Below are 22,583 nucleotides of genomic sequence, written 5' to 3' on the forward strand. Positions count from 1 at the left end.
GAAACTAAATTTTGTTTTGTCTTTGTAATTTCAACACTTATTGCCATGGTTATTGTAAGGGTATTGCTTTGAACCCTTTAAAAATGCTACATGCATTTGAACCATTATGGGAATAGTTTATTAGACAGAGAGTGGAATTGTATTATTTCCATGTCAGATCTTTAGTAGTGAAAATTAAATTGCCAAGACATACAAACTTCACCTATATCAAAGGTGGTTGTTCTACCTTGTATTAGGAAACAAATCTAGCAAAGCTAAATTATGATTTATATTTATTGATAACACAAAATAATACTGATCCTGATAAACCAGAAATTAGTTAGAGAATTCAAGAATATTGGACAGTTAAGTTAATGAATAATAAACATGATTTTTTTGGTTACTCCTCTGTTTTAATAGCATTCTATTTTTTGGGTAAGGGATTTTTGAATGTATTTTTCTGTTGGCAAAAATGTGTTCCCTAAGTAATAAGAGTAGGAAAAGGAGTAACTTTGATCTGAGTGGGAAGAGCACATTTCAGAAAGTGATTTTCAAGTCTACTCTAATGATTTCTGATAATCTCAAAGAATTTAATTGAAGAATCATTTTAAACAATAACTCTGTTAAATTAATTAAAGGAACATTTTGTTATGTTTACAAAGGAAGAGGAAAAATCATAACTTGAAAAAATAGTATTAGAGAGCTGGAGGAGAATATAAACCTCATTCTTAAAATTGTAACTGAGTGGATTAAACAATCCAATAAATGAAATAGAATGACAGCTCAGATAAGAAAACAAAACCTTACATTCTATTGCTTACAAGAAAAACACTTTAAAAAACATACAAAAAGTAAAATGAAGAGTTGAAAAATTGGCAATAAATCAGGTGAATCTAAAAAACAGGAGCATTATTACTATTACATATTAATGTAATATTAAAAAAGCAAAAAAAATTCAAAAAATTAAAATGACAAGGAAACTGATGCTGAAAGATATCATGGAAAACAGACCAATACTAGTAAGTAATATATACACACCAAATGCCTTCATCCAACTACATAAAGGAAACATTATCTAGGTTACATACAAATGAAAAATATAGACCAAAAACGACTTAACAATGAAATCCTAAATAATAAGTAGGTCAAAGGACAAATCATAGAAACAGTTGATAAATGAAAAAAAACATGCAAAAATTTCTGGGATACAATTAAAGTGGTCTTCAAGAAGAAAATTATAATTTTAGAAACATACATTAACAAAGTAGAAAAAGAATTAGTAAATTGAATATGTTGAAATATTTTGGAAAACCAGTAAATAAACAATCCTAAAATAATCACAAAAGGGAAGATATTAAAATTAGAGGGAAATGGGTAAATTAGAAACAACCCCCCCCATAAAAATGATAAATAAAATTAAAGCTGGTTTTTAGACTCATATAATATAATGGATAAATTCCTTAGCTGATATGATTAAAAAGAAGAGAACAGAAAATCATATCAATAAAATAACATATTAGTGATAAACTGAAGACAGTTAATATAATATATCTCCCTTCTTTTCACAAAGAAGTGGGAGATGATTATGGCAGAATAATATCTATACCGGCACATGTGGTCACTGGACTAGGCATTTTTTGATAAATGGTTTTTCTGTGTTACAGTAAATAGCTCACTCTAGAAGGGAAGAGAGGTTCTGTTTGTAGAAATGACTGTATTGCATATAAAAAGAAATCAATAAACAGTTTTTATGTTTTTAAGGGAAAAGAATGAAAACAATGGCACCTTTCAGAGTCTGCCTGTGACTAGCAGATGTTCCACACTTATTGAAGCCATTAATATCATGAACTTAAATTCCTTTGATATCAGGCCTGTGAGTTTCCTTCTTTAACATCCTGTCAGCTGCTATTGGTTTCTGGTCATGCTAAAAATTCATCATTGTGAGTAACTGACTTTGTTGGTGACAGTATTTTCTTATTGTCAGGCTTTTCAAAACTGAGTTTTTATCTGCTTTCATACACACTTAAGAACATATGAACATAGAATGCAATTTTCTAAGATTAGTGCTTTTTTTTTTAATTGAAGACTTTAAAGAAAATGATAAATAGACCCAAAGGATCTATTTCTTCTGCATACTCTCTTTATTTCCTTTTAGGAATACATTTCAACTGTATTTCTTTTCATCCTCTGCCATCTCACTCTGTCTACCTTCAGTCTTTCTCAACATGAGGTTCTTTTTCAATGACTCCTATCTTCTTATTATACAGACAACATATTAAAGCTTCAGCTTAATATTTAATCTTACAGTGAACAGTATGAATTAATAATTTTGGTATTGACTGATTTGATTTCTTTTCTGTTGAAAGGACTCTACAGCATCACAATTTTAAAGCACTGATTTTATGGCACTTAGCTTTACCTACACTTTCTTAGCCATACATTATTATTAAGGGAAAAAAAAAAAAAAACTATAGCTTTGATTAGTTGGACCTTTGTCAGCAAGTTGTTGTCTTTGCTTTTTTAGCATGCTGTCTAGACTTTCCATAAGTTTTCCTTCCAAGAGGCAAGCATCTTTTAATTTCATAGTTGCAGTCATCATCTGCAGTTATCTTTGGGTGCAAAAATTACAAAATTTTACGCCACTTACATTTTTTACTTCCTTTGCCATAAAGTGATATTGCTATGGTCTTGGCAGGGTTTTTTGCTTGTTTATTTTTGTTAAACTTCAAGCCAACTTTTACCTCTCCCTTTTATCACTTTCTGTAATTAGAATAGTATAGTCTGCATATTTGAAATTGATATGTCTCTTGGCAAATTTAATTTTGATTTTTGATTCACAGTGATATTTCACATGATATACTCTGCATATAAATTAAATAAATAAAGTGACAATATATAGCTTTGTTGTACTCCTTTTCCAGGCTCAAACCAATCAATTGTTCCATGTTTGTTTCTAATTATTGTTTCTTGGCTCACATGCAGATATCTCAGGAAACATGGAAGGTGATCTGATACTCTCATGTCTTTGAGAACTTGTCACATTTTGTTGTGATCCACACAATCAAAGGCTTTAGTGTAGTCAGTAAAACAAAGTACATGTTGCTGTCTCCATAATCCAATGAAAGTTGGTAGTTTGATCACTGGTTCCTTTGCCTCTTTGAAAACCAGCCTGCTCTTCTGGTCATTTTTGGTTTATCTGTTGCTAATGCCTGGCTTGCAGAATCTTAAGTATAACCCAGCTGGTGGGTGAAATGAGCACAGTTGTTGGATGTTTTGAACTTTCTTTTGCATTGCTTTTCTTTAGGATTGGGACATAAACTGCTCTTTTCCAATCTACTAGCAACTGTTGAGTTTTCCAAATTTGCTGGCATATTGAGTGCAGTAATTTGATAACATCATCTTTTTGGATGTAAAATAGCTCAGTTAAAATTCTATCACTACTAGTCAGCAATAATGACTTCCTTAGGTCCTTTTATTTAATTCTCTAGGTTGTATGACTCTAAATTCATCACTACACCTTTGTAATTATTAGTGATATAAGATCTTTCTTCTTGTTAACTCACCGAAAAAATAAAAAGAGAATGGAGGGAATCTTTGCATATTAAACCAGCTAGTACTCTTTTTTTTTTTTTCTTAATAAGGTATCAGCCTGACTTCTTCCTGATATGAATGCTTTTCTTTATGAGCATTTTTAATGCTTCAGTAGAGTGACAAGATACTAGAATTTATTTAGCTATTTCTTTGTCCTACTCCTTCTATCTTAAATTAACCATCATTAGGAAGATTAGATATTTGAGTTGACTGAAACATTTAAAATAATTGTAGTATTGAAATTCCATGGCTAATTAAAATATTTTGGAAAGTTCTTGAATTATACACACTTAGGCAAATATTATTTTCTCTATATGAATCTGTTCTCTTTTGTATATAATGAGGGAATAGAAATTGATTTTCTCAGAGTCTTATCATGACCATTTTTTTTGGTTTTATGATTTTTATATTTTGCGAAGTTTAGGAGCTTGGATGCATGGAAAATAGATGGTTGTAGGGAATGAATAGGAACTTTGGAGTCAGAATAACTTACTTGATTCTTGCGTCTGCCATTTTCTAATTATGTGTCTGTGGGCTTCAGTTTTCTCATCTGTAAAATAATGGGGCTAGATTAAGTAATTTATGAGAGCTGTTCCACCTCTCTATTTCTGTGGTTTTGTGAGAGCACTGGAACACTGAATCTGACCTGGAGGTTGACAAATGTGAATTCCAAGTGTTTGTCATCTGTTCATTTATTCATTTCTAGAATCCAACAAAGACAGTTACAGGGACTGGGTGTTTGACTCTGTTTTTTGTTCTTCTCAGGATCCGTGCAAGAGACAACAATGGATCATATGCTCTCTGTTTACTCCATGAAGGAAAAGTTCTACATTATCGCATTGATAAAGATAAAACAGGAAAACTTTCTATCCCTGATGGAAAAAAGTTTGATACCCTTTGGCAGGTATGAAATAACATGGTTGTCCCATTCGCTAAAACTTGTCTTCATTTAATCTCTTAGAAAATAATAGTGATGATTAAATTTTGTAATTTATTATATTATCTGATGTGCTATATAATATCTCATGTGACTTGAACAAGTTTATTGCCTTCTATTTCATTTTTTTCATTAATAAGAAATAACTATTAGATTAGCTCCTATAAAGTAAAAGATATACCTTTTTAATTGATTCTGATTTATTTTCAGACAAAAAAAAGTGTGTGTGTGTGTGTGTGTGTGTGTGTGTGTGTTCACATCATAAATTATCACAATTTTCACTGCCTGAAAGGTTAGGTAAGTTAGATTTTATTCTTCCCCCCTGGATTCTCCAGTTCTTTTAAGGGAAGTGGGAGATTTCTAGACTTTTTATACAAGAGTCCAGGTCCATTTGTGCTATTCAATCAATTCTAGGGAGTGATCCCTTGCTTCCCAGTTTCATTTTGCTACTATCAGCTGGATTTATTTTGACAAGGAAATAAAAAATAAGACTGATGGTTAAACCTTGTAGTTTATTCTGTTGCAAAGATATAATCACAAGTATATACATTTACTCCCCAATATATAGAAGGCATAATATATATTATATAGGTGGTTGGTTATGAAAGACTTTGAATGTCGAGCATTTTGTATTTGATCCTAGTAGCAATCAGAAGCTCCTGAAGTTTATTGATTAGAGATGGTAGTGACATTACCAGATATACACTGGATTGGAGGGGGGAGAGATTTGAGGCAGGCAGACCCATCATCAGGCTATTCTGGCATCAGCACAATGATATCTGGACACAAAGGATAGAGTGCTGGGCCGGAAGTCAGAAAGACTTGTCTTCCTAAGTTCAAATGGCCTCATATATTTCCTAGATGTGTGACTAAGTCACTTACCTCTGTTTGCCCCAATTTGTCATTTGTAAAATGACTTGGGGAAGGAAATAATAAGCTACTAACCCCAGAATGGAGCTATGAAGATTCAGAACAACTAAACATTAAACTCAGCATCACCAACCATAAATACAATTGTTTGGTTAGTGCAAGAAGTCAAAAATTAGTCATCTATCTCCAGAGCTAAATATTCTTTATTTGGTGCCTCTTCAAATTTACCTCAGGATACTTGGAACTAATTTTATGATTATGAATAACTACTTTATAATCTGAATCTGAGTTTCTTCATCTGTAAAATTAAGAGACTTATCTGGATGATTTCTAAGGCTCATTTTAACCTTGAGTATTTAGATAGAGACTAAAACTATGAGTTCATTGGTGAGAGCAGAAATAAGGAGGGATGAAACAGGCTGCACTGATAACCTGAGTTCTGGCAGCTCTCCTAAGAATAAAGAGATATTCAACATAGAGAAGAGTGAGTATGTGTGTTCATAAAGAAAGAGGATGGTTCATAGACTTAAATTTGGAAGGAAGGAAAAGGAGAATTGGAATAAGCACTTATCAAGTACTCATCACTGTTTTAAGTACCTTACATATATTGTTGTATTAAATACTATCATTAAATTATATTTCAATTAAATATTATTTCAATTAAATATGACAATAATACTAAAATAGCATCATTGTATTTATAATTAAATAAACCATTCTAGGATGAAGTAATAAAGACTGAATTGTTGAAGTACACCCATATTTGTGGAATCTGCTGCCATCTATAGCTTGAAAGTATACTTAATTTACACTATCAAAGAGATAACAAATGTTTGAAGCAAATGAATTCCACCTTAATTTTGGTCTGTTCTAAAGTCTTTGTCAAAGAATGGTGAAAATAATTGTGAGTTACTTTATAGTTCTTTGGAATGAAAGTTTTCATTTTTAAAAAAATGGTTCATTCGGGTGTGTTCACATGCAACTTTTATTTTTCATTCTGCAACCATATATTATTCTTCATATCATGTCTATCTGTGTTCCTAAATATGGGGGGAGTATCTCCAGAAAATCATTTCCAAAAGAGGTTCCAGAAAATTTGACTGCAAAGTGTTCTTACTATCATCATTGTCATCATTATCACCAATTATTATTTTATTGCTTTAGTAGTAACGTTACATAATGCTTTAAGGTTTACTTTTTTCACTTTAACCTTATACAAGATAGTACAAATGAACTCTCAGAATATGAAAATATTTCTACCTGGGAAAATGAACTTTTATTTGTAATTCTGTCTTTTTCAGTAGTCTACTTAAAAATAAATAGATCAACACATTAGAAAGAACTTGAATATTTTTTAAAAAGCTGTAGTTTCATTTGTATGGGTACCATATACATGCTCTTTACCTTAATATATGGTTTAATGAGTTGCTATAGCCACACACACACACACACACACACACACACACACACACACACTTTAATGGCAAGCTTCATGAATTTTAGCTATACTGCTTCCTAAGTGACACAATACAGTATTCCATACAGCATTCTACCAAACCAGTACTCAATTTTTCTAATTTAACAGAACCTGTAAGAGCTTGCATTTGACTAGCATCACTTTTAAAAACCAATTCAACCCTATAGCATCATGAGTCATCGCTATAGAACTTTAATTAATGAACTACTAGTTACACATTTATTGTTATTCCAAAAAGATATTTCCTTTCTGACAAAATTCAGTAGTAACTATCATAATAATAATAATATGTCAGTCATTATCAACCTAATTTTTCACCACACAATTTTTAGGTAACCATGACTAGAATGTATTGAAGTTTGTGACTCAGGTGCAGAACTGAGCCTGCTGACCTTTAATTATCATCATACAGATTTACAGAAATAATTGTCTGGGGAAGACTCTGGGAAGATGGTGGGGTAGATTGGTAAACTTTGAGCTCTCTAGATTTCCCCCACAAATAGAACAGATTTGCACTCAGGGTGAACATAGACTGATGAATAATCAAGAAGTCTTAGAACAGACGGGGGTCCTTCTGATTCAACCCAAGAAGAAAGAAAGACCCAGGGTTGGAGATTAACCCATGCTCTGGGTTCTCTTGATAGAAAAACCAAGTGGGGAGCACCACTTCAATGAGATCCTTTGTAGAACACACATAGGAACATTGCTGCCAAATTTCAAAAGCCCCAGATTAAAGAGAAAAATTTACATGAATCAAGAAAAAAAATAATTCAAATATGCTGGAGCTACAATTAGAATTAACAGGACTCATCAGCCGCCACAATAAAAGACAGCAGGTCCTGAAATCACATCTGCTGACAATCAAAAGGACTAGGTCTGTGGCCAAAAATATCACATCTAGCAAAATTATCTGTAATATTGAATGAGAAAAAGTGGATATTCAAAAAACTTACAGATATTCAGGACTTTCTATCAACCAAACCTGAACTTAATAGAAAATTTATTATATAAGAGCCAGTATCAAAGATCAGTTTCAAGAAACTCAACATGGACAAATAGTTGATTTTTTTTTACATGGGAAATGAATATCATATGTTTAAGATTGACATCAACAATAGGACCCTCAAAAGAAAGACTGGGACAGAGTTAAGGTAAAAATAGTAGTTATTTTATACAAATGTATATACAAATATACCATAGCCTGCTTGGAAATTGTGGGGGATATGAAAGGGGGGAAAAGATTAAAGTAAAAATGGTGGGTAGCAGAGAACTAAAGAACAATTTGCAAGGAAGTAAGGAAAAGATGTACACTTATGAAAATAATTTCTTTTACTAATATATATATATATATATATATATATATATAAAATTTTTTGATCTGGTAATTTGTTGTTATATATTTTGAATCCTCCCTAATGTTCTGGTGGGCATATGACAGTTCTCTTTTGTTTTGTTTCATTTTGTTTTGTATCCCTTTTCTGTTTTTTCAGTTTTCTTATTGTTTTTTAAAATAAAATTAATTTTAAAAAATTATATAAGATATCACTGATATATTTGTTTAAAATAGAATTTATAAGTTATCTGATATGTTAAAGTTATGCTTCAAAATTTAACATTGTGAGTCTATGCTTTCATATTATAGATGATAAAAATATGAATTGTAATAGTGACATTTGAAAAGGTGCTTAATCTGATAAATGTTGATGGACTTTGAGCACATTACAGATTATTGTTAAGGAAAAAAACAAACAATTATTTGCCATATCAGTTCTCAAGGAGGTTTAATAGAAAGAAATAAAAGAGTATGAAGATCTTTTTTTTTAGTAATATTTGATTTTTACCAATACATGTAAAGATAGTTTTCAGTATTCATTTTTGTAAAATTTTGTGTTACATTTTTTCTCCCTTATTCCATTACCTCCCCCTCCCAAGAGAGTAAGCAATCTGACATAAGTTATATATGTACAAGAAGATCTTATTTTTGGCAAAGATTAGGCAAAGAATTTTCTGGCAATGAATAGAGAGTTTATGGTGTGTGTGTGTGTGTGTGTGTGTGTGTGTGTGTGTGTATAAATATAACTCTCCCATGTTACCCCACAGACAATTTAAAATGAATTTTGAGCAGCAGAAATAATTAAAAGAAATAATAAATGGTATTTAAGTCTTTAGACAACTTGGGAAGATGCTAGGAAAAAATCTAATCATTTGGGGTAGTGGTCTGTCCTGATGCAAGTGCAGATACCTGTGAGCAGATTCAATGAATCAACAAAAAAACAAGTTCTAGGGGCTGTATTAGGAGGCAATCTTAGCTTCAGGAAATAATAAAATTAAAAGAATAAAAAAACAGAAGAGAATGTTAAAAGACCAAAAGGCCATGAAACATATTCATGTTTACATGAGTATGGTTTACAACCAGGAATAAACTACGTAGCAAAGTTGAATGGAATCTTGTGTAGAAAAAAAAAAGATATTTAATGAACTTAAAAGACTTCCAATTAATGTGAGGACAAGACCAGAACTAAATAGAAAATTGGCCTAAAAGAATTAGGAGAAACATAAGAAGAAAAACAGGAAAGCCCAATTATCAGTGATTTAAAGTTTATTTCTTATATAAGGAAATGATAGCTGTAGTTCAAACAAATATTGCCATTACTTTTATAGTTTGAAAGAGCAACACAAAAAGTTTGGTGTTGAGTTGAATATACTAGAATGATTCTAAAAAACAAATTTGGGTAGAGAAACGTAAAATGGAGCTATCCTCTCCAAATAAATGCAGTATGTATGGAAAAACTAATACTGAGTCTGGAGGGGAGGAAAAACCTCATTCTCATCAGAACTGGGGAATAATAATACATCTAGAAAGGTATGAAAGTCTTCTTAACTTATAAAGAAATAGGATGAGGGAATGAAATGAAGGGTGTGCAGATAAGAAAAAGAAGGATAAGAGGAGAGAATTAGGAAAGGGTTCTTAGTGGGAGTGTGAATTAAAAACAGTGGTTAAAAATAAATTAGACAGTTGAGGAGAAATAGGGTAAAAAGAAAAGGAGAGAAGCATAAACAGAAGTAGAAAAGAGAAATAGATTGGAGGGAAATGTGCAATTAGTAATTATAATTTTGAATGTGAATGGAATGAGCTCACCCATAAAATGGAAATAGCAGAATGAGCTAAACCAGAATCTGATAATATGTTGTGTACAAGAAACATCTAAAAATGAGAAATACATATAAAGTAAAGATAAAGGACTAAAATAGAATTTGTTATGCTTTAGCTGAGGCAAAAAAAAAAAATAGGAAAGGTAGCAATCATAATTTCAGACAAAGTTAAACTAAAACGAATTAAAAAGAACAATTAAAAGAGGTAAACAGGAAAACTACATTATGATAAAAAATTACCATAGATAAAATATCAGTACTAAAACTAAATGAATCACAGGTAGAAACAAAAAACAAAACTATAGTTATGAGAGACTTCAGCCATTTCCTTTCAAATCTAGGTAAATTTAATTAAAAATTTATTACTATTAAAGAATAAATAGGTTAAAAAGTAAATCATAAAAACAGTAAATAACTATAAAAGAATGACAGTAATGAGATTACATACAAAAACCTAGGGGATATAGCAAAAACAATAATTAGAAGAAAATTCATTTCTTTAAATGTTTATACCAAAAACATAGGAAGATCAGATTAATGATTTAGATATTGATTTTTTTTTCAAGTAGAAAAAGAACAACTTTTAATTTCCCAAGAAAATACCAAATTCAAAATCTTACTTGAAAGTGCATTTAATAACGTTGAGTATGAAAAAAATACTAAAAGTAAAATTTGATTTTTTGAAAAAAAAACAAAATATATAAACCATTAGTTATATGATCAGAAAGAGATACTAAATTATTAGTATCAAGAATGAAAAGAGTGGATATACCACTTGTGGAGATGAAATCCAAGCAATTATTAGGAATTATTTCTCCCAATTATATGCCAATAAATTTAACAGTTTAAATGAAATGGAAGAAAATTTACAAAAAATAGAAACTGCCTAGATTACTAGAAGAGGAAATAGAATATCTGAATAAACTTATCTTTAAAAAATATTAAACAGGCCATAAATAAGCTTCCTAAGAAAAAGGTATCAGGACCAGATAGATTTAAAGATTAATTTCAATATTAACCAATTCTTACATTATATAAATTATTTGGCAAAGAAGAAGTGCTACATACCTTTTATGAAACAGATATGGTCTGGGTACCTAAATCAAGAAGAGTCAAGAAAATTATATACCAATTTCATTAATGAATCAAAAGTCCTGAATAAATCACTAGGTAGGAGATTACAATATTATATTCAAAGAACTGGGATTTATACTAGGAATTGCAGGAGTGTTTTAACATAAGGAAAACTATTAATATGATATTAATAATAAAGATAAGAAACATCATACACATATCCAGAGATGCAAAAAAAAAAAAGGACAAAATATAGCACCTGGGAACATAGGTATAAGGATTTTCTTTTAAAATGATAAGAAACATCTACCTAAAACCCATCAGCATTATTTTTAGTGGGGATAAGTTCATGATGTTCCCAATAAGATCAAGAATGAGATAAAGATGTTTATTATGTCCATTGTTTTTCAATATTGTATTTAAAATGCTAACAATAGCAATAAAACAAAAAAAATTAAAGGAATCAAAGTGGGCAATGAAGTAATAAAATAATTTCTTTTTGTAATCAATATGACACTGTACTTGGAAAATCTTTAGAGATTCAAGTAAAAAACTAGTTGAAACAATAATTTTACCAAAGTAGCAGAATATAAAATAAACCCACAAAAATCATCAGCATTTTTATATATTATTAACAAAATCTTGTAAGAAAAAATAACAAGAGATAACCCATTTAAAATATTTGTAGACTGTATAAAATACTTGAGAGTATACCTGCCAAGAGAAACCCAGGAACTATGTAAACATAATTATACAATACCTTTTGTAGAAATAAAATAAGATTTACATATTTGGAGAAATATTCATTGTTCATTGATGGGCACAACCACTATTTTTTAAAATGGCATTTATGATAAATTTATCTAATACCACTCCAATTAAAGTACCAGAAAACATTTTATTGATCTAGGAAAGAAAACAATCAAATAGCAGAAACAAAATTAATTTGAAAGAACAAAAGATCAAGAATCTCAAAGGAATTAATTTTTTGAAGTGTAAAGGAAGGGGGTTTAGCAGTGTCAGAACCTAAAGTATATTTAAGGCAAAAATTGTCAAAACAGTCTGGTACAGGCTAAGAAATAAAAAGGTGTATGTAAATGATTATAGTAACTTGTGTTTGGCAAATGTAAAGATTTAAGCTTTTAGTATAAGAATTCTCTATTTGGTAAAAAAAAATTGGTAAAATTGGAAAGCATTCTGACAAAAAAGAGATATAAAACATCTTATGCCATTTACTAACATAAAGTCAAAATAGAATAAACAAGAGAGAGAGCAGTGTGAGATATAAAATGGATAATTTTGTTTATATTAAATTAAAAAGGTTTTATATAAACAAAATCAATGTAGCCAAGATCAGAAAGAAAGTAGAAAATTGTGTGTATGTGCATATGGGGGGTAGAGAAGATTTATGGGTAGTTTCTTAGATAAAGATCTTGTGTTGCAACTATATAGAGAACTATGTCAAATTTATAAGAATATGAGTCATTTCTAATTAATAATGGTCAAGCTATATGAACAGGCAGTTCTCTGAAGAAATAAAAACTATATATAGTCATTTAAAAAAAACTGTTTTAAATCATTATTCACTTGAGAAATACTATATTAAGGAGAGATTTTTTTTTTCTTTTGCAGTCTAGTGTCTTAAACAGGAAGTGATGTTGGATTTTAAACACTAAAGTCCTTTTTAAAAATTAATTTGTCATTTTTTGTTACATTTTAAGTTTTGAACTGTTTCTCTCCTTTCCACATCCCAGAGAGGGCATTTGACAAAATACATTTTATATAATGAACCCTTTCTAATAAAATCTGAAATAAAAATGTACATGATTGCCATGACTAATTAACATAGTCCCAGAAATGCTAACTATAGTGATAAGACAAGAAAGAATTTGAAGATACATACATATATACATATATATAGAGAGAGAGAGACTCAAGGTCACATAGCCAAGAAGTATTAAGTGTCTGAAGTCCTCCCGTCCTCCTGACTTCAAGACTGTGCTCTATCTACTATACCATCTAGCTATACCAACAGACTTCTAAAAATATTTTATTGAGCCAAATTTTATCAAGGCATAAAAAATCAAGAACCTCAAAAGAAATAACAGGGAAAAAATGGGAAGAAAAGGAAGTCTATTACAAAGCCCAATGATTAAAATGATTTAATACTTGCTTTTTAAAAAAAGTCTGTTAGTGGAATGGATTATGTATACAAAAATACAGAAGCAAACAAGCAAAATGACAATAGTAAGATAATTTAGAATAGTCTGACTTTGAGATATAAGGTGAGAATTTTTGTCTTGATTCATAAGACAATAGCAAATTGAAAAAATATAAAGTAGACTTAGTAAAATGGGAGTAGATTTAGTAAAAGCACTATATAAAAGGTACAGAACTAGTATTTATAGTTGAACAAAGTAAAAAAGTTTGTCACGAGTTAACAGTGTAACTAAAAAAGTTACTAACTTTTGGTTAGTCTGGTACCTAGTCTGGTACTAAACTAAAAAAGAAGTAATTTTCTTAGGGATATCCTTTGCAAACAAAAACACTAATTGCATTTCCATTGGAGAGTATTATGTTCTTCTTCTTTATTCATGCATCCTCTTTTTTTCCTTTATTTACAGCTGGTTGAGCATTATTCCTATAAACCAGATGGACTCTTACGGGTTCTTACAGTTCCATGTCGGAAAATTGGCTCAGAAAATGGTAACTTATTAATAAAATAGGTTTTCTTGATTCTTTGTATATTTTAGCAAGCAAAAATAAATCTCTGAAAAAAATTAGAATTTTGTGGGATTGCTTTTACCATAATTGCATTAAGAAAGCAATTAAAAACAAAGGAAACTATGATTTCATGAACTTTACATTTTAAAACTGATACATGATACATAGATGAAAAAATAGCTGAATGTAAGAAGATATACCATCTGGAGGAAAATAGTTTTTAACAGATGGGGCATGTGTTTTGAAGATAATGTGAATTTCACAATCACTATTTGGGATTCAGGAATATTTTTTGTTTTGTTTTGTTTTTAGCACTAATTGTCCTTCATATCTTTATAGGTAATATTGACTTTGGGATGTCTCGACCACCTCTTCCATCCTCTCATCCTAAGGTAAGTGTTATTAAGATCAGTGAAGATTAAACATTTATACATATCAGCAAATGAAAAATATAATCTTGTCTAACCTTAGAAATGATCATTCTGAAATTATAGAATAAATTACTTTATTAATAGGGATTCCCATGGAGTATTATATTAAACAGTAGGCTGTTATCAGTTTTAAAATAAATGTGTTCATTATTTTGAATAAAATTTATATAATTGTATATTTTTTCAGTCATGGTATTAGTGATTGAGTTTCTTTGTTAATATATGTTTAAAAATTCTGCAATTAGTGTTCAAAACATTTCTCATATTAAATTTGGAAATTTTAAATTTAGGATTCATGTAGCAAATTTAAATTAAATTTTTTTGTATGAATAAGATCAACTAATATTAAATAGTATATTTAATGATGCTTTTGAACACATTAATAAAGTTCTTATGGGGGAAATTCAGTAAACATAATCTTTTTACAAGGACGTAGAATTATAATGGTCAGTGTCTTTGGTCCTTTTTGACTTAGTTGTTGTGTTCAAAAGATTCCGATAGAAAGTTCTCCTGACTTATTGTCGACAAAGTCTATGAAATACTCAAAGAACTACATATACATATGTATGCATATTATATATATGTATATATATGTCAAATTGATAGTATAATTGCAGAACATTCTGAGTTGAAGTATGCAGAGGATTGCTCCAAAAGAGGTTATAATAGAGAATGATTGGGATTCTAGGACAATGGCACTTCTACTTATCCCCATTGTTATGTGAGCTTCCTAGTTCTGCCTAATTTTCCAATTGTGTGTGTAGAGTGAGGAGAGGGGAGAATCTTATTTTACTACATTTCAAAGAGGTAATTTTTTTAAAGGATGTGGGAAGGGTATGGAGAGTGGGTTTTTCCCTACCTTATTCATAACTTATGTTCTTAGTTCAAAGAAGAATAATTGCATTATTTTATATGCCTTGATTTTGGTGGTTAGGTTAGACTGTCATAGACCTATGGAACATAACTTTCTTAAACTAGGATGTAGGATTTAGTTTCCTTCTGCTGCTTCTTCTGTTTCTTTTCTTTTTGCAGGAATATTATCACTTCCCCATAGATCTTCCCTCTTTCCTGCTTTTAGATGTTGACTTCCAAAGAAATTTCCCAAGATTTTGATGCTTGCATCTTTAATATGATATATTTTTCTGCCTCTTCCTTTAGAAAAAGGACTTTTATTTCTGCTCCTTATTTTAGATTCTGACTCCTTTAGACTTAACTATAGTTTTTAAGACAAACTATCTAAAGAGAGATATAAGAGCTGATCTAGCTAACCTCTGTCTTCAGGGATCATGAATATAGAAAACAAGAAAATTTAGAAATTCTTTGTAAATTGAGTCCATTATAATCATGTTGTTAATTTTTCCTGGTTTAGAATTTTTTCACCAGAAAGCCACAGTTGTTTTTCTTACAATTTTTTATTCCTGAATGCTATACATTTGATGGGAGCTCAGTACTTAGGTCACTTCCCATAGATACCAGTCTCTGTGTTTACTATTTACTGAAAGCTCCCTTACTCTTAATAACTAGCCAAATTTACTTTCCACTCATTGTATTGATGTTTGTTTAAACTGTATGAATGAATAATTCTGTGTAATACAAAACTATTTCTAATGTAATAGATCTCATGTAGCCTCTAAATAAACATTTTTAAGAAAACAGATTTTAAGTTCTTTTTGATGAAAAAATTTTAAATGATCATTAAATTGAAAATTAAGGGATTAATTGGTAAAATTATTTCTAAAAGCAAGTTAAACAAGCTTCTGTCATAGAAGATATCTATTGTTTTTTTTTTAAATTTAATGTTCCTTTTTGACATTATGGTTTCTAGAGTTGGTCAACGGGTGGATTTATCTCAAGAATCAAATCATACTCCTTCCCAAAGGCTGGCAATAAAAAGGTGGCTAATGCATATCATGTTTGCTGGTTTCTGAATAAGTGGTAGGATGTATTCACACTCAGATCCATGTCTTTTCTTGTTTGTTCTAGTTAAATGTATAATTTTCTACTAACATTCTCAATGTAGAGATCCTAATGCAGTCTGTTTTTCAACTTTCATTCTTCATCATAACTGACATCAACTTTGTCAACGGTGATTCAGATGTATCCTAGGCATAGTTTGTGCTTTTTATGTCAGTTTTTTATTTATTTTGTGTCTTTAATTTTTTTAGTTTTGTAATTACTTAAATACAAACTAAAGCATGTAGTTGCATTGGAAATTATTATTCCTATCAGAAACAAGATGATATTTTGAGATAAAGCTTCAATATTAATTAGTAAAGTAAAATTTTGTATTATTATGGTAACATATACATATATAGATAAACTTTTTTACTAAAAAGAAATATTAGACTTTGTGATTGAATATAAAAAAATAATTAAAGCCTTCAGATCTTATAGTCACTTTACCATAGCTATAAACTTTAAAGCTTTTAAAAATACATATTGGAGAAGGTAGAGATTGCGAGATAGAAAAAAAGTCATTTAAGAAACAGTAATTTTAATATTTGATTTGTTTCCTTTTTTCTATTTGATTGATTTCTAAAGTGAATAACACAAAATTCTAGTCATGGTGATTAGGTTTTTCCTATAATAAAGTTTTCCCCTCAATTACTTAAAAGACAAGTTATGTGAGTCATTCTTATCCTAAATATGACTTCTAAATAATACATTTTAATAACACTTAGTAATTGTCTATTTCCTTTCATGTGTATTTGAGTCTCAAACTATGTAAAGCATAGTTTACTTCTTGAAATTACGATGTATACTTGGAGAGTAGACTAAAGAATATGCATAATTCAATTATATTCTTCCCAGTATATACAAGGAATTTCTTAAAAAAAAAAAAAAAGGCTGTTCTTCGTACCATATCTTTTTAAATAGGACATCAGTGAATTTTTCTGGCTTTGGGGTCATGGCCTGCGCACTAACTGATTCATACTCTGTATATTCAATCTATTCATTAAGGCTATCTCCCAAAACAAAAACAAACAGACAAAAAACCCCTACCTAATTTATTTTCTTGGTACTTATTAGAAAGAATGAAGGAAACCTTTATCATATAATCCAGCTTTTATTTTATTGCCATATAATAAGTAGAGTTTGTAATTATCTTAGATGTAATTATGTAAAGAGTTTGTAGTTATCTTAGAAATTTTGTTATCTTTAGTAGTCAACCAGTCAAGATGTTTCAGTATCCCTACAGATCAGAATAATACCTTTTGTGATAAAACTCCCATTTGATCATTACTATTGCATATTTAGGAAAACAGGCTTAATCAGTGAGACCTGAATATAGCATCCTTTATTAAGCATGGATAATAGCTTTTTTAAAAGATGGTAGTACTGTGAAAATAGATAATGAGATCTTTTAGTGGATAACATGCTTAATCTGGAGTCAAGAAGACCCTGAGTTCAAATTTGACCTCAGAAACTTATTAGCAGACACAGCTAAGATGGCACAATGGAGGGAGTATTGGTACTGAAGTCTGGAGGACCTGAATTCAAATCTGGCCTCAGACACTTAATATTTACTAGATGTGTGACCCTGAGAAAGTTACTTTCTCCCAATGCCTCTCTAAAAAAAAGGAAAGAAAAAAAAGGAAGGAAGGAAGAAATGAAGAGAGGGAAAGAGGGAGAGAAGGAAGGAAGGGAGGGAGGGATGGAGAGAGGGAGAGAAGGAAGGAAGGAAGGAAGGAAAAAGAAAAGTCATTGTTCTTGTTAAAACCTTCCTGGGCGTGTGAGCCAGAAATCCAGAAGACCTGGATTCAGATTCTACCTTCTATGATGACTAACCATAGAAAAGTCAGAGGAATCTAGATAAAAAACAAAAACTAAACTAAAGCCTTCAATGTACAATTCGATAGCAATAAAATGAAGAATTTGAAAGAAATAAAGGATTTTATATATATGTTATATATATGATGTTCACTTTTTTATATTTGTTGCAATAATACTATCTTGTTCTCATATGAAGTTGCAACGTCCTTTTTTTAGATTCTTCTGCTTATAAACAATTGTTGATAAATTATATAGTTGATAGATTAAGAACTATAACAAATTGTTGACTTTGTGTATTTGCCTCAATAATGTTATATCAATTAAAAAGGAAAAGATATCTCAATGTAATTTAAGAAAAGATTGCTTGTCTCATCCTTTGTGTTGGTTCACAACACATTTCAATAGCAATATTTATTCCAGATTCTCATAGTAGCTAATATCTAACCCTAAATACACAAGGAAATTGAGGCTCGTGCACTTGCTTGTCCCTGAGACTTTTGAGCTTCAGAAGGGCTAATGCCAAAAAGGTGTACACATTAAGTTCACTTTCACTTTGGTGAGCCTGTAAGAATTCAGAGTCATCAAACTGCCTAAGGAGAGACCCAGGTCAGGAATAGAATAGGTCAAAACTTTCGTACTGATAAATAGTGAGATTGGCTGCTGTACTTTCAGAAAAGGCAAGATAGAAGGATTCCATTTTTTAAAAAAATTAAGATCAAAGTCTTAGAAAAGTTGTCTATAAATTTATCAATAAATAGCTATAAATTTAAATTCAAGATAATTTCTTATATTAAGAGACTCTCTTCAAGAGGGCCTTTATTCCCTTTGTTTTATTTATTATTTGTCTTTAAAATGGCAAATGACCATATTAAGCTTTCTCCTTAGTAGTGCTCTAATTATTTGAAAAAATAATGTGTTTTCAGCACATATGCCTAGGTTATTTTTTTTTTCATTCATGGAGTAGACCACCTACTTTTAGTCTCAGTCTTAGGCACAAAATAATTTTTTTGCTATATCATAACTTATCCATATATACTTATTAGAGAAACCATGAGAGATACCTAGACCAGAAATTTTACAAGGCTATATAGCATAGTTTTGAAAGCATTCAGTTTTGTTGCAGATACTTTTCTAAAAATATATATAATTATTTATTACATGACTATAATTTTTATTTTCCTCACCACTCTTTGCCTTTAATAAACATGCAAGTGTTTATAATGTCATTTTTTTTTTATTGTAGACAAGTACACAATCACTTGATCTCAACCCATCAGTTAATTATGAGGCCTCTTGAACAAACCACCCAGTATGGGTCTTAGAAGCCTTTAAAATGCTAGCTTTAAAATTGAGTGAATTATGGAGGAGAGGATCCTGACCTGCTGGCATTCCATCATAGGAAGGAAATTATGTTTGAAAAGCCAGAGAATATTGTAAAATTTTCCATTATCTTAGTAATAGGAACTCCTTGTCATGCAAACTCAGCCAATCTAGAAGAAGAGTAGGTCCTAAGGAGGAAGGTTTGGGATTTTTCCCTTAGGCAGATGTGAATTCTTTTTTTTTTTTTTTGGTGGATAGTCTTGACTTGATAAATTAGAAAAGACTTCTTTATGTTAACACCTCCCAGGAATAATTATGTCTATTCCTTTCAATTCCTACTATCCCATATCTTGCCGGTTTACATAATTTGTGGCAGAATGGAAAACAGCACTGAATGGAGTCAGAAGACTTGGCTTCAATTCCCCATTCTGTCCTTACTACTTGTGTTAATTATGTCAGAAGAAAGGCTTTCAAATATTTACAGTGGCTTTACATTTACATACTATATACTTTTTAAAATCAAAATGTGCCTAAGCAATAACCTGAAGGAGACAAAATTTTAGTTAAAAATTTCTGTCTGTAATTCTTGTCTGTGTATTTCTTGAATAAATTATGCTATAATAAATAAACAACAGATCAAATATATATCCATGACATATATTAAATGTTTCATCTTGTGCTTCAGTCACATCCTTCCAATGTTAACCGGGCAGAAAGTTCAGTAGAACTTAATCCTTATGTGCTACAGAGGACAGATGCTTTGGGAGCTGAAATAGGTATGTAAAATCACATGCTCATTTAACTCATTGTTTTCTGTAATTTCTGTATCTTCATGGTCATCTTTTCTTTATCTCCATATTCTCCTGACATAAACATCCATTTGGGTATCTCATATCTTTATATTATACCCTAATATGTCACTAATGATCAGTCCCACCTGACTGACTGACTCTCTCCAGTTTCATCTGGATATAACAATTGTATTCTAAAACAACATGTCAAAAATGTAACCATCTTCAACCTCCAAACCCATCCCTTATTCAAACTTTAGTTCCTATTGAGTATGCTATCATTCTTTCAGGCCCTCAGATTTGTATCCTAGCTATCCTGATCCTTTCTTCTCCCCACAATCCCATCCATCAATTTGTACGGTTTGTTTATTCCATCTTCACAATATAACTCAAATCCAATATCTTTCAACCAACAAAACTGTTATCCTAGTCAGTCTCAAAACTTCTAGCTTAGACTATTGCTGTATCCTCTAAATCTCTTTAACCTCTATTTTCTTACCTTTTCAATCTAGTTTCTGCCTTGCTGTCAAAATAATCTTCAAAAGGTGAAAGTCTTAATTAATCATGTATTTCTTATCTGTACATAAATCTTGTTGCCTCTCAGATCAAATATAAAACCTTCAAATGAACATTTAAAGCCTTCCACAATGGGTTTATTAGCTTTTTCCAAAGCTGACATTCCATCTCCCATATGAACACATTTTCACAGATATGTTTCATTCCTTCAGTTTTTAGAATCCCTTGCTTTCATTAAGACTTAAATCAGTGATCAACTCCTTTCAGAGCGCTGGATGCAAAATAAAAATAGATCGTGGCATGCTAAAGCTGTTGACTGAATTCAATTTTAAGAATAAATTCAATAGAAGATAAAATTCAATATGGATAAATGTAAAGTTTCTGTTTCATAAGTACAAGGCGGAAGAAACAATTTGTCTAAAAACATTTGAAGGATTATATTTGACTGCAGTATTCACAAAAGATGATAAACAGTGTGAGATTGCATTCTAATGTAGTCTTCAACTGAATTGAGTTAGAAGGAATAAAGAAATTATAGCTTATCTTAATAATGGTTAGAACAAATCTCATGTATTATATTCAGTTCTGGACACCATAATTTAAAAATACTGAAGACTGAGAGTTAATAGTAGACTATTTTCTATTAACAATAGTTGGGAGGGGGAGAAACTAGTACTAACATATATATATATATATATATATATATATATATATACACATATATGTATATATATGTGTGTGTGTGTATATACATACACATTACATACACACACCACATTTAAAATATTGGTATCAGCCAACTCTGAAAAACTATTAATTTGGAAAATATTTTGATGTGCAATATCAATAATGATATATAGAAACATCAGAATTTGAAATAATGAACCAGAGTTTTGTAGTGTTTAAATAATGCCCTTATAGGATTCACAGGTACTTTTAAGAAGCTATGTCAATGTCAAGATCATTAAATAAGTTAGTGTTTGGTCTCCTAGTGTTCTTTTAAAAATGTAAATGGTCAAGGAGAATTTTCCAGGTGGCATATTTTTTTTTGTTTTGATAGTTGTATTATGGTATTGTCTATTTCATCAATGATGAATAAATTGCTGCATAAATTAACAATTTGCCTCTCTCGTTTCTCATTACTATTTAATTAAAAGTATCTTATCCCATTAGGATCAGTGTGGCACACAGGAGATGATAGAATAGATGTTATATTAAATCTTTTGTCCTACCCACTTGCTCAATAGAATCAAAAATCTGAAATACTGCCCCAATAGCCCAAATATTTGCTTATCACAATTTTCCTAACAACTAGTCTAAATAAGGAGTAATGTTAATTTTTTTTAAAGTAACATTAATATTATCATGGAATGCTATTTGCTCCACATTGAAAAAGTAAAAAGTAGCAAAATATGTTTATGCAGTTGCAATTATAAAGGGAAACTCATCCTCTAGTGGGGCTGGTGAAAATGTGTTTAAATGATTTGCAGACATGCAGAGGGAAGCCTTACCGATGGACACCGCAGTCTATGAAAGTCCCTATGCTGATCCAGAAGAAATCAGACCCAAAGAAGTGCGTCTGGACAGAGCATTGCTAGCTTTGGAAGAAGGAGAACTTGGCTCTGGTAACTTTGGCACTGTTAAAAGGGGTCGGTATAGGATGAAAAAGTAAGTTGCTGTTTTCAGTCATGCTCTCAAATGTATTTGCTGACTTTATAGTATTTATTAATTAAATATATATATTGTGTGTGTATTCGTGTATGTATATATCTATATCTATCTCTCTATCTATCTATATCTATAGATATCTCTATCTCTCTCTCTCAAAATAGAGAGAGAGAATGAGAGAATTAACCTCCTAGCCCATTTAAATGCAAAGGATAGCACTATATAGTTAAATCCTTACTTGACTTTGGTGTGAATTTCTGGTACAATTAATATATAAT

At 30.5% G+C, this 22,583-nt stretch overlaps 1 protein-coding gene across 2 annotated transcripts in view; it reads left to right on the top strand.

Annotated features, from left to right (window-relative positions):
• The window catches only part of SYK (spleen associated tyrosine kinase), a 154,704-nt gene that overhangs the window by 88,619 nt on the left and 43,502 nt on the right, over positions 1 to 22,583 (top strand). The window contains exons 4-9 of one of the 2 annotated variants that reach the window (XM_031943755.1): positions 4,336 to 4,474; positions 13,706 to 13,787; positions 14,145 to 14,197; positions 16,062 to 16,130; positions 20,016 to 20,106; positions 22,128 to 22,305. In XM_031943755.1, coding sequence (XP_031799615.1) covers positions 4,336 to 4,474; positions 13,706 to 13,787; positions 14,145 to 14,197; positions 16,062 to 16,130; positions 20,016 to 20,106; positions 22,128 to 22,305 — 612 coding nt within the window. The remainder of the gene's footprint in view (positions 1 to 4,335; positions 4,475 to 13,705; positions 13,788 to 14,144; positions 14,198 to 16,061; positions 16,131 to 20,015; positions 20,107 to 22,127; positions 22,306 to 22,583) is intronic. The other variant, XM_031943761.1, reaches the window with a different exon arrangement.

This window comes from Sarcophilus harrisii, chromosome 1, assembly GCF_902635505.1.
Source record: "Sarcophilus harrisii chromosome 1, mSarHar1.11, whole genome shotgun sequence".
In the NCBI taxonomy this organism is placed as follows: domain Eukaryota; kingdom Metazoa; phylum Chordata; class Mammalia; order Dasyuromorphia; family Dasyuridae; genus Sarcophilus; species Sarcophilus harrisii.